The sequence below is a fragment of the Lethenteron reissneri genome, unplaced genomic scaffold (genome assembly GCF_015708825.2).
Source record: "Lethenteron reissneri isolate LAM-NWPU_2019-01 unplaced genomic scaffold, ASM1570882v1 scaffold_722, whole genome shotgun sequence".
Taxonomy (NCBI): domain Eukaryota; kingdom Metazoa; phylum Chordata; class Hyperoartia; order Petromyzontiformes; family Petromyzontidae; genus Lethenteron; species Lethenteron reissneri.
In genome coordinates this window covers 1,083-14,644 of record NW_026892244.1, presented here as the reverse complement: position 1 = coordinate 14,644, position 13,562 = coordinate 1,083, and the positions used below count along the sequence as shown (strand labels likewise).

The 13,562-nt window shown below is 49.5% G+C and overlaps 1 protein-coding gene across 1 annotated transcript; it reads right to left on the bottom strand.

Moving 5' to 3' along the window:
* Positions 1 to 676: 676 nt before the first annotated feature.
* LOC133340084 (dual specificity tyrosine-phosphorylation-regulated kinase 2-like) lies at positions 677 to 13,002 on the bottom strand. Its single transcript, XM_061548149.1, has 14 exons — positions 12,947 to 13,002; positions 10,179 to 10,245; positions 9,618 to 9,720; positions 8,625 to 8,773; positions 8,145 to 8,281; positions 6,398 to 6,544; positions 5,522 to 5,560; positions 5,423 to 5,486; positions 4,605 to 4,686; positions 4,261 to 4,433; positions 3,703 to 3,763; positions 3,359 to 3,476; positions 2,866 to 3,008; positions 677 to 869 (listed from the first exon to the last, which is right to left on the bottom strand). The coding sequence occupies exons 2-14, from the start codon at positions 10,182 to 10,184 to the stop codon at positions 814 to 816; spliced, it is 1,278 nt and encodes a 425-aa protein (XP_061404133.1). The 5' UTR covers positions 10,185 to 10,245; positions 12,947 to 13,002; the 3' UTR covers positions 677 to 813.
* Between the last annotated feature and the right edge of the window lie 560 nt (positions 13,003 to 13,562).

The following is a 13,562-nucleotide window of genomic DNA, read 5'->3' as shown; positions in this document are numbered from 1 at the left end:
GGACCGCCACCACACAGCAGCACGCGTCGGAGGAGTGAACGGATGGGTTCTCGTCTGCGGGCCAGAACGCCCTCGCTCTTCTCTCCTGCATCACCATCACCTGATCCTCTTTACTTGTCATCTCCTTCTCCACCATCTCTCCACACATGTCCTCCACCTGCACCACCATCTCCTCCACCAAGGTCTCCTCCTCCTGCACCACCAGATCCTCCACCAGGATCTCCTCCTCCTGCACCACCAGCTCCTCTATCAGGGTCTCCTCCTCCTGCACCACCAGCTCCTCCACCAGGGTCTCCTCCTCCTGCACCACCAGCTCCTCCACCAGGGTCTCCTCCTCCTGCACCACCAGCTCCTCCACCAGGATCTCCTCCTCCTGCACCACCAGCTCCTCTATCAGGGTCTCCTCCTCCGCACCACCAGCTCCTCCACCAGGGTCCTCCTCCTGCACCACCAGCTCCTCCACCAGGGTCTCCTCCTGCACCACCAGCTCCTCCACCAGGGTCTCCTCCTCCGGCACCACCAGCTCCTCCACCAGGGTCTCCTCCTCCTGCACCACCAGCTCCTCCACCAGGGTCTCCTCCTCCGGCACCACCAGCTCCTCCACCAGGGTCTCCTCCTCCTGCACCACCAGCTCCTCCACCAGGGTCTCCTCCTCCTGCACCACCAGCTCCTCCACCAGGGTCTCCTCCTCCTGCACCACTAGCTCCTCCACCAGGGTCTTCTCCTCCTGCACCACCAGCTCCTCCACCAGGGTCTCCTCCTCCTGCACCAACAGCTCCTCCACCGGAGTCTCCTCTTCCTCCACAACAACCGTCAGCCATTTAGAGGCCTGGGCAAGCGCGGAGGATGGGGGCAGCGCCGGCTCCGCTCTGTAGAGAGATGCGCACGACACTGTTCCAACTTCCTGCTACAGCAGAGATCGCACCCCCCCCCCCCCCCCACCATCGTGCGGAGATAGATTAACCAGGTTAATAACGATGCTGCAGTAACACAGAATACCTTTGCCCATCGTGGGTCTGGTTACAAAATGGGCATTAGTCTTGCGATATCACACTGGATGAAAGGCTACATGGCAAAGATATGGCTGCTTCATTATTTGTCCTCAACCAGAAACCAATTATAAAAATACATCCGTATATAACCGAATGTACACGTGGGGTTTTGAACTGTACATGTGGTTCGTTTGCAGGCGGCAGGGCTGGAACTCCAGTCAGAGGGACCTGGGTTGATGCCCAAACTTGGGCCACTTTCTCATGTGGAATGTGGGAAAATTACACTGGTCAACACTTTTTTCTGGCATAAGGTATTCCAACGGTTTTAATGTAATTTTTGCGGGTGCTGATTCCATATCTGGCTTCAGTTTTTGTCTATCACATCAGAGTTTTTGAGATCTCAAATATTGCACTTTCAATAAAACTACAGAAGAAAAATATTAAATAATGTGGATATCTACATAAAATGATATTATCAAACCACACTATCCTAAAAATACAGCACCATATTTTAACACTAAAGCAGTCACTGAATCGCAACAACTTGCAATCATAAGTGACAGAGTTAATTTCGGATAAAATCAATGAAAATGGGGTATGCCGATAGCATAAAAATGAGATGTGATCGAGCAATCTGAGATCAGATTTGTAATCAGCACACTGAAATTAGTCTAAAACAGCTGTAAAAGTCCAGGCCAGAAAACATGTTTTTTGTTGACCAGTGTATTAGACTGGATGAAGAGGAATCCGATATGCAGTCGAGGCACAGGGTAAGCAAGTTACAACAACAAACATAAGAAACTGAGTGCAATGTGTAAAAAGTAAGCACGTCCCGAAATAATTGAGCATATAAGCACAAAGTACGCAAAATCCTGCCAGTTTTTCAACACTAATACAAACTGGGCAAGGCAGCAAAACATCAACAAGAACAGCCCCAGACCCTCACCAAGACAACACACAGTCCCTCAATAAAATTGTACATTAAAATGTATACTTTCATTCCTTGGGGTTGGCATTTTCCCTCCATGTAACCGAACCCTGACACACATGCCACACAACCAGGTTGGATGGACATCCTCGGCAGTGTTAGAAATTGAACCCCCAAATCACTCAATAGGAATCGCATAGCAGCAGTAGCCAAAGCAAATTTGTTCTGTACTGCAAACAACTTGGCAGGACTCTAATTAAAAAGAGTCTTGAGACTGAGTGAGGCTCATGCTGGCTAAATAAGGGTAGTAGTAATCAATATAGAGCCGGGTACGGTGTACTGGGGAAACCGCCCCGGGCACCGTGCTTCTGGCAGCCCTGTGCTTCGAGGTCACGGTGTCAGATGTAATGTCTTTTTAACACGTAGGCTTTCGTACCAGATTGGCTGACATGATGACATCAAATTTATCACTATTTAAGACCGAAACATGAGTATTTCTCCACAATTCTCCCCGGCAAAATGTCGTACTCGAATTGTAAATGTGGTGGGTTTGCTTTCCAACACACTGGTGTGCTGATCTAGTAACTAATTGTCACATTTTGTTTACATGATTCAGACGCTGTCTCCCCGACAGACCTGATCTTCACCTGAGGACAGCTGCTTGCGTTGTGGCCGAAACGTCGTGGAATTATTTTAGTATGTTTTATTTTTATTATTTTATTACTTCCCTTCTACGTGACTTTACCGAAAGAACCAAGAAGATGATACACCTTACTAATTGGCTGTGTTGGGTGATGGTGGGTTTAACAACACACGTATATCTACGCGATCTAACCGAAACAAACCTGTATTATTAGCAATACTTCCGGTTTAATGTGACTTGGCCCCGGCTCCACACCTCCCTATGGACTGTCTTGAACATTTGACAAGCAGATTGTGGCTTACCGTCGCTCAGCAGCTCCAAAACACTGTACACTGGCCAGGAGTAGCAGTGGTGGTGGCGTTGCTGGTGGTGCTGGTGGCCGCAGGTCCGGAGCCAGCTGTGACCCAGCGCCTGCGCTGGCGTCATGCGACAATCCGGATCCCATCTGTTGAGAGCACAACGGGGGTCACACGCGGCGCACATGGTGAGAGAGGCGTTGTGAGAGCATTGACGTCCTTCCCTTCTCCCACGAGGTCCAGGAACGCACGGCAGCAGCGGTAGTCGTGGTAGCAGCGGCAATCCTTCAATACGCAGTACTCTAAAAATGCCCTGAGCCTCGCACTGCCGAGTAGAATCTTTAATGAACCTCCAAAGAGGGCGATCTTAACACCGGTGGTACTGGTCATCGGCAGGTTCACTCAGCTCCACATCTTCCTGGTGATCGAAGGAGAGCGATCGTTGATCACCTTGGTGGGGGAAATCCTCATGGGGAGGGGGGAGGGGGATGATTCTTACCGCAGGCAAGAGCTGACGAAATCAACAAACTCCGGGTCGTGGCTATTGAGTGCCCCGTGAAGTGACAAGCTCCCTGGCACCCTTCTCTTGACTGGGCAGAACATCATGCCCACACGATCTGCAGGAGACATGCACAGCAGGAGAGACACACAGTCACCAACCACCACTTTGCCCACCTACCCACTTACCCACCCACCCACCCACTCTCCCACACACCCATTTACCCACCCACTCACCCAAGGAATTGAAAATACAAAGAGGCCCCCCCCTTGGCCACCCCAACAGCTCCAGGCCACACCCTAACACTGAATCCGGTCGGTTGCTCGCCCCACCCTTCAACTCACCAAAGTAGTGCATTCCGTCAGGAGCTGCATCCATCATACATCTTGGAGGCAACCCGAGGATCTGCACATGGTTGAGATAAAGGCAAAGGTCACCCGTGTAGGTGCAGCAGACTGTAGGGGCAAGTGCTTTTAGTAGTGAGTAGAAACAGCAGCAACAGTAGCGGCACCTGTTGAGGGCCAGGACTGTGGCACACACAGAGAGGGGATGGTTGGCCATATTGAAGCAGGTACACACCGCACCAGGTACTCATTTGAGGCTGAGTCGAACTCGGGGATGCCCAGTACCGGTTCAGATAATCTTCACTGATGTTGGCCGTGATTTGGAATCAAACTCGCATTACCGGGTTTGTAGCTGAGCACGCTAACCGCTGCACCACTGCTTCCCCCACACGTACAAGACACACACGTGTACACACATACAACATACGATGGCTGCCATTCGCCAGGTCACCAAGTACCCAATCGCCCCCCCCCCTCTCCTACCTCCCCCCCCCAGAGCCTACAACTTTAAGGAAGGAGGGGGGAATCACGAGTGGGTGAACGCCCAGTTGGAAATACCTCCATGCAGCACGGGAGGTGGTCGTCGCAGCTGTCCGACTGGAATAATTCCCTGCCGGTCACCAACTCCGCCACCGTGCAGCCCAGTGCCCACATGTCCACTGCACAGGTCAATCTGTAGCCCAGCAATACCTCCGGAGATTGGAATGGCAGGGTCCCACCAACATGCAGAGCTGCACAACAATCACAACAACAACAACAAATATGTATGTGTGTACTCACTATGTCATGAACAGCATCGTTATCACACACTGTCACATGTACAGACACTAAGAGACTTGCACACACACTGGTACACAGACACACCCACACGCAGAAACTCACACCCAGGTGAGGTTACTCACGTTGACTTTTCACAAAAAAGCTGGTGCCAAAGTCCGTGACCCTGATGGTGCCGGTCACGGTGTCCTTGATTAAAACATTTTCCTAAAGCAAGAGAGGCAGAAGGAATTCACACTCTAAGGTTACACCAATAGCATTCAGCCCGCAGTGGATCAATCACGTACCACAGTACATACTAAACAGGGGAACTAGGTGAGGCGTAGCGCCGTCGTCAACCTTCAGTCAAGTGCAACATTCCCTGTTTTCTGACAGCTGCCACTGGGGGTGCCCCTTTCAAATGCGTCAAGACGAGCGATGTTTGTCGAGGCTCATCACATTTAAAGCTCTCTGAAGCACCATCTAAGTAAAAGGGTGCGGCTCTATAGACAACTTATCCTAGTTGCTCACAGCTGCCCGTTAACGAGTTACGAACCAAAAACCACACTCGAGGGCGCACGGATTTAGTGACGATTTGGGAAGTTTTCCATTCACAGCATGGAAGCCGACAATGGGCACCTGTCAGTTCAAACGCGTGTTTGGCACGTTTTGAAAATCATTCTTTTCAGCTCCGGTTTGTGTTTCCCAAGTTTGTGGCAATGCTGTGATCTACATTGCTGGTTTTCTCTGTGATGAGTCCCCCAATAGCGACACGACTCCACAAGACAGTTTAATTCATACCGGATCATCACCAGAGGTAACGTGACCCTGTCTCCTTCCAGATAGACGGACAGACCTAACACATCGACCCTGTGACCAACGTCGGCGGTTTTCTCTATGGTCCGAGTCCCCAATAATGACACAACTCCGGAACAAAGTCGCGCTGAATGCTGTGTCCACTCACTGGCTTGATATCCGCATGGATGATGCTCCTGGCCCTGGTGTGGCAAAGGAACTTGAGGATGCCCCTGGTGTAAGTTTCACCATCCCCATGTGCAATTGCCGGAGCCCCGCTTCCTTAATCACATCATGGAGGCTCTCCCTGTGAAAGGCAGAAGCAACAACAACAATTACAACAACGACGCAGTGTCAGTGTCAGACCCTGCAATACTGCGTGGATTATGATAACGACAATATTAATATTCTATTTGCACATTCACGACTAATATGAGTCATAGCTCCGTGTGGGTTTAGGTCATTGATTTGCTGATAACCGAATCAGCTAGCACATCTGACCACTTGCTTTCATTGGCTCTGTTTCCGGGTGGTGGAGTTATCTATTAGGAGATACAACTCCACGCAGAAAGGCGTCCGTGTTGAGAATCAAACTCAGGGATTTTCACCGAGGGGCACAAGCGTCACCACTGTGCTGCAGCCAACCTGCTGATCGAGTGGAGGCGTGGCTATATAAAAGTGGGTGGCACTGATTGAGAAAAGAGGAGTGGCCTCTAGTGCACCTGGGGCACATGACAGCTCCACAGTATCGCAATACAAGGTTGGCACGGGAATCCCAGAAGTAACATCTAGCCCCGGTGGTGTGATGTTATCACCCCCCCCTGGTGTGGAAGAGATCGGGGCTTTTATCCTGACCCTGACGCATGTATATTCTGAGTTTGCATGTTCTCCCCCTGGTCACGTGGATTTTTCTCGGGGTCCTCTGGTTTTTCCCTCTACATTTAGAAACATATGTTTAGAGTATTTGGCTGCTATACACTTCCACATCAGCCACTTTTTTGAGCTATCATTTGTAGCCAGGCCGCTTGTGAAAAATAACTAATCGGGCAGTGGGATTTACCTGCTAAATAAAATATTTTTGTTTAGCTAATGGAGTTAACCACGCCAAGGGGGGGTGGGGGCGGTGGGAACACATGGTACGTACTTCAACAGCTCCAGGACAATGCAGTGGTGTCCTCTGAAGTCAAAATGGTTCAGGACTTTGACGACGTTGTAGTCCTCATCACTGCCCTCGCCCTGAAGTTCCAGAGCCATCTTGATCTCCATTCTCTGAGATTTATCATGCTTGGAGCTGTGCAGAGAAAATCCACAGATGAATCATGACTTAGACTTGCTTAAGGAATGACCAAAAACAAATTATATTCAGAATTAAATAATTATACCTTCCCCAAGTGTTATGTCATTGTGAGTTCCAGTAGCGCGCTCATGGAAGGTTCCAGAAAGGATCGGGAAGAGGATAAAATAAGCAAGGGATAGAGGGGGGTTTGGGGTGCTGCCTTAACGTAGTGATTCCCTAATGTGTGAATTGAGCCGACTCCGAGCATGGCCCCAGCCACACTCAGGATTTCCAGGAGCTGAGCCAAGCCACGGCTGAGCCACTCGTGTATCTTTATCAGCAGCTGAGTGGCTCAAGCCTGAGCCAAACCACGGCTGAGCTGGAGCTGAGCCTGAGTTTTAGAGACTGAGCCATAGCTGATTCGTGACTGAATGTGGCTCTCACAAAGCAAGGCATTATAACGTGGAACATCATGGGACCTCCTTTGCCAATACCAAAATATGAGAATAGATTTTCCCCTTTTTCCTGGCAACAAAACAGGTGTTAAGATATTAAAAAAAAACTGAAACCTTTTACAAGGAATCATGTCTGAATTAACCACAATACTTGTGGTCAGAGGTGTGGACTCGAGTCATGTGACTTGGACTCGAGTCAGACTCGAGTCATGAATTTGATGACTTCAGACTCGACTTGGACTTGCATAACAATGACTTTGTCCCACCTCTGCTTGTGGTCAGTATGCAAACAAAAAAACATACTCTGATAATATATGCATTGTCTTTTAAACTGATTGGTCCACACCAGACAGCTTTCTGTTGAGTCTAGTCTCAAAACGGTGTTAAACCAGAGGACGCCAAAAGGCGTACAGCACAAAGACAAGCACTATCAGAGGAATGAGAGCTCTGGGTGAGCAGCTACATCATGGGACCATCCTTTGCCAGTATATTTTTGGTACTGGCAAAGGAGGTCCCATGATGTAGCTGCTATAACGCAGAACGCACATGTTATAACACAGAACGCGCCCGTTATGACATGGGACAACCTCATTAAAGCGTGGAACGTGCCTTTTATAGCGTGGAACGTGCCCATTATAACGTGGAAGGCTCCCGTTATAACACGGACCGCACCCATTATAATCCGGAATGCATCTGTTCTAATGCAGGAAGCGCCCATTATACGTGGAATGTGCCCGCTATGAAACTGCACGGCTGAGCGGTATGATACAGTAGGCGGAATGCGGAATGATAACGTGACATGACAGCATACCCTCCATTATTGGTATCTTCATATCACTGTGCGTGTATTATATCTTGCAAAACTTTATCGTTACATTATATATGGGGATATTATGTTGCTTAATGTGCTTTCCCTTAACCGCGGCACTTTTCAGGAATGCATCTACCAGGTGAAATGAATAATTAATGTAATGTAAGAGTGAACTGATCCAGAACAGGGGGAGAACATACAAACTCCACACAGGAGGGCACCCGAGTCAGGAGTCGAACCGGGGTCCCTCTGTGAGGCACGAGTTGTCACCACCTCATCACACGGCCGCCCACAGCAAAGGACTGAACAACAATGTCGTCCTTGTGACAACACCGCTCTGAATTCTTACCTCAATGGTGATACCAAGATCTTCACGGCCACCAGGGTGTTCCTCATGTGGTCAAGGCACCGGATCACCTGGCCTTGACCTCCGTACCCAATCTTCTTCAGCACCTCATAGCGGTAGTGGAGGTGCTCATGCTGGACCTGCACCAAATTACAATCATTTAGACTGACTATATTTTGAAAATCACAACATGTAAGAAGTGTGAGCATTATTTTACGAAATAATTGTTTTATTAAGTGTTTGGTTTTCTTAAATCTGTAATTGTGGAATGCTCTGATGTCTGCTGGCTGAGACACCCTTAAAAAGCGCATTAGCTCAATGGGCTTAACTTGGGAAATAAACTTGATTGTGAAGTGTGTGGGAGAGTGCATGTGTGCTGTCTCTGGGTGGTTGGTACTTCAGGTGCAATGACAAGAAGCCACGAACCTCGCGACCGCTGCGCCCGTGACCGCCCCACGGCGGGGGCTTTGTGGCGAGTCTCACCGGAATGTAATGATGTTCGTGGTCGTCGTATCCATCGTTGTTTGGTCCCCGGGATCTGTTGCGGAGCGCAAAGTACCATACTTCCTGTATGGCGGCAAGCTCCAGCCTCTCCCGGTGGGTCATTTGAGGGCCAAAGAGAGCCAGGATTGCTGCAGGCAAGAGAACAACAACAACAGTTGTCAGTGATCATTTGTTTAGATTCCTTTTCAGGAGGTTCCTGCAGATGATTTACAGAGAATGGGGGCGACGCTGCTGCCATTACGTCTGCTGTGTGATGCCAATTTGAGGAATTTGCAGGGGATTTGGATGTTTTGGCCAATACCAGTTATGTCTGTATGTTGAACTTATTTTTCACCGTGCTTTGGAGAAGGACAATAAACTAAAAAGTTCGCAAAAATTATAGATTTAAAAGAACATCGCTCCAGTGGCTTCCTAATGTCAGAAGAGCATTCCAGATGACTGCAGAAGCACATCTGAAAACGTGCGATGCAGTGACCATCTTCGTTCGATGTCCAGCTATATGCAGCTTTGATGACGTCTTAGGTTGCTTGGATTTGACAACGGGGTTAATGAATTATATAAATATAACACAGATATGCCAAGGATTTTATGAAATAAGAATAACTTTTACCCTTTCTGGCACAAAAACAGGTGTTAATATGTTCAAACACCAAATCGATACCTTTTGCAAGGCATCAAGTCTGCATCTACCACACATACTTGTGGAAAAATATGCAAACAAACATGCTCCGATAATATATGCAGTCTTTGAAATTGACTGGCCTGCACCAAAGACAGCCTTCTTTATGGCCTTGTCTCGCCGGTGTGAGACCAGAGAATGGCAAAAGTCGAACGGTACATCACCCATGCAACATGGCCACCATGAAGTCCCCCATGCATCATGGTCACTGTCACGTCCCCCTTGAAACATGACCGTCGTGATGTCCCACCATTCAGTGTGGCCATCTTGACGTCACTCATTTCTGTTCTTACCTTGTGGCGACTTGCTGCGGATGGAGGCGGTGCGCGCTGAGGACAGCGCACTCCACGTGGTGCAAGACTCGCCGTTACTCCGAGCCTCTCCAGCTCGGCTGATCTACACACACACACAAAAAGGTCCACCACTAGAGCTTGAGGAGTGAGTGGGACTCGGGCAGGACGAGCCATGGCCAGGATGGACAACAATGGCTGACAGTCAAGAATAATAACAGCGACAACCAAGGAACGGAACACATCAGAGAGGAGAGCCGCCAGAGAGATGGTGCGACGAAACCGGCGCTTGGCAGATTATTCCATCACAGGATGTGAGGGGTAGCAGAATCTCAGGGAGCGAGGCGTTCATCCATCAGTGGATAGATAACAGTGCTGTAGATGCTCACGCGTAGACGGGCACGTACACCAACAGGATCTCGGAGAGACACTGATAGACGCACACAACACTCAGGCGGGCAAGGAGAAGCACATCCAGGTATACAGGTCACAGGTAGGCACACGCAGAGGGGAGAACACACGTCCACCCATACTTCACCACACAAGTCGAGGAGCCACATGTACCTCCATGGTAGCAACTTGCAGACGAGGGTGCTCAGAGCTCACGGTGTCTCTCGCGCGGTCCGGGTCTCTGCGTGGAGAGCGGGAGACAGAGGCGAGGGTCACAGAGTCGAAGGGGCGTGACAAACCCACGTCTAAACACACGTCACTTCACAATGCGGACTCTCATCATCAACACAGACTCACATCCTCACCAGTCACCCACAATACGAAAAACACAAAAAGCAACAACTGCCTTTCCTCAGCATGCCTGGCAAGGCGGTGTTGAATAATCCTTGCCAGGACCTTTCCCGGCACACTGAGGAGTGAGATGCCCCTGTAGTTGTTACAGTCTGTGCGGTCTCCCTTCTTAAAGATGGGGACCACCAGGGCATCCTGCCACCTCACTAACACCACCACCACTAATACCACCAACACCACCATCACTAACACCAGTAACACCACCACTATCACCACTAATAACAACCACAATCACTAACACCACCATCACTAAAACTAACACCACCACCATCACAAGCACCACCCCCACTAATACCACCAACATTAACACCACCACTCCTCCCCCTGCCAGTATGGGACACCAAAGACAAAGAAGGCTCAGCTAATCGAGTCTCTCACCTTTCTAAAGAGATGCGGTGACTCTAAGGTAATACCAATCGCATTTACACTAACCTCTGCTGCTGTAACTTCTTCTAATGCTAACGAATTATGTCTAGAACTAGCTTAGCTCTTATCTCAGAGAAAATCAGACCTACGCGCACCGAACTAGATCAGTTAGACAAGACACTCTACAAATCACACTTATCTTTGACTGCAACAATGTCCACATAGGATTGGGAACATGTAGACAATATGACTGCCTCTTCAGCTGCCGCTATGTCGACCAAATGTAAGGACAACTTGATTTCCAAATTCAACCGCCTCTCAAATAAGAGACCGGACCCACACACTGAAAAGCTAGACGTTAACAAAGTCGTAATTAATCGCTAATCCTGCATAATGCACGGGCATAATATGACTTTGAAACCCCCCGCCAAACCTCCTACGCATTTCACAAGTAGTACTAATCACATACCTGCATTTCCCATAAATATGCTAAATTCCTCTTGATATGCAAATTATTTTGTCAAGGCGCCCTTCCCCCCTTCCAACCCAGCTTAATATACGCTCCAAGCGTGGTGGTGTTTCATTCAGACGCTGTCTCCCCGACAGACCTGGTCTTCACTTGAGGACGGCTGTTTGCGTTGTGGCCGAAACGTCGTGAGAATTATTTTATAATGTTTTATTTTTATTATTTTATTAATACCCTTCTACGTGACTTTACCGAAGAGCCAAGAAGATGAATCCCTGCAGTCACGAAAGCTTTAAATCGAAATAAAAACAAAGATCCCCGTAGAGACTTAACAGTCTGTAGGGGAAGTGCTGTTAACCAGCAGTGCCGTATGAAGGCTGGCACGACACAACGAGGGGGGTTGGATTGGCCAGCACCACGCCCGGCCGCCTTTGTCTCCCTAGTGGCGACCTTTACACACCCGCACCAGGTACTCATTCGAGGTTGAGTCGACCTAGGGAGGCCCAGCACCGGTTCAGATAATCGTCACTGCTGTTGGCCTTGAGAGAGAATCCACCTCGGGGTCCTCACAGTTAAATAGCGCGGCACGCTGGCAGCTACACGACCGTTCCACACCACACACACAGACTCACACAGAGTAGACCGTCACACACACACAGACTCACACAGAGAGACTCAACACACACACAGACTCACACAGAGAGACTCACACACACACAGACTCACACAGATAGTCTCACACAACACACAGACTCACACAGAGAGACTCACACACCACACAGACTCACACAGAGAGACTACACAACACACACACAGACTCACACAGAGAGTCTCACACACAACACACAGACTCACACAGAGAGTCTCACACACACGACTCACACAGATAGTCTCACACACACAGACTCACACAGATAGTCTCACACACACACAGACTCACACAGAGAGACTCACACACACAGACTCACACAGAGAGACTCACACACACACAGACTCACACAGATAGTCTCACACACACAGACTCCACAGATAGTCTCACACACACAGACTCACACAGATAGTCTCGCACACACACAGACTCACACAGATAGTCTCACACACACACAGACTCACACAGATAGTCTCACACACACAGACTCACACAGAGAGACTCACACACACAGACTCACACAGATAGTCTCACACACACACAGACTCACACAGATAGTCTCACACACACAGACTCACACAGATAGTCTCGCACACACACAGACTCACACAGATAGTCACACACACACAGACTCACACAGATAGTCTCACACACACAGAGACTCACACAGAGAGACTCACACCACACAGAGACTCACACAGAGAGACTAACACCACCACCACCACTCGCCCACAGCTCGGTTCAACTCCTCACCTGCTTGGGGTCTGTCGGCGCCTCTCTAAACGGCAAACTGCCAGTGGGAAGCACGTGGCGCGAGACGCGGGGGGCGGTACAAGTTAACCACGCCCCCCCCCGTGATGTCACAGGCCATTAGCTCCTCCCCCCCGACCTGAGCTCCTCCCCCCATGCCTCCTCTGCCCCCCACCCGAGACCCCCCATGTACCCCCCCTCAATACCCCCACCATGACCGTTCCACACAGAGAGACTCACACACACACGGACTCACACGGAGAGACTCACACACAGAGACTCACACAGCCACCCACTCACCCACAGCTCGGTTCCACTCCTGCAGGAGACCGACTCAGTGTAGTCCCAGGGCTTGCGAGCTGGTTCTTCAGTCTCCAACGGCTCTTCTGCTCCAACGACTGCCTCGAGCTCTCTCACGCACCGCCTTATATAGCCAACTGCCCCCCCGAGGGGCGGGGCTGTATGCGGACGTCGATGTCGACACCCCATGCACGGATGTAGACACCGCAACGTAATGGCTTGCTACACCCCGGTACGTAACGCCTCTAGATCTCGATTTAAAGCTTTCGTGACTGCAGGCATTCATCTTTTGGTTCTTTTGGTAAAGTCACGTAGAAGGGAAATAATAAATAATAAAAATAAAACATAATAAAATAATTCTTACGACTTTTCGGCCACAACGCAAGCAGCCATCCTCAGGTGAAGACCAGGTCTGTCGGGGAGACAGCGTCTGAATGAAACACCACCACGCTTGGAGCGTATATTTAAGCTTGGTTGAAAGGGGGAAAGGGCGCCTTGACAAAATAATTTGCATATCAAGAGGAATTTAGCATATTTATGGAAATGCAGGTATGTGATCAGTACTACTGTACTTGTGAAATGCGTAGGAGGTGGGCGGGGGTTTCAAAGTCATATT

Bases quoted from the DNA above. Each gene is read 5' to 3' on its own strand.
- LOC133340084 (XM_061548149.1), bottom strand. The intron at 6,545-8,144 runs GTAAGAATTCAG...TTCTCTGCACAG, and splicing joins ATCTTGGTATCACCATTGAG to CTCCAAGCATGATAAATCTC. The intron at 870-2,865 runs GTAAGCCACAAT...ATCTCTCTACAG, and splicing joins TTTGGAGCTGCTGAGCGACG to AGCGGAGCCGGCGCTGCCCC.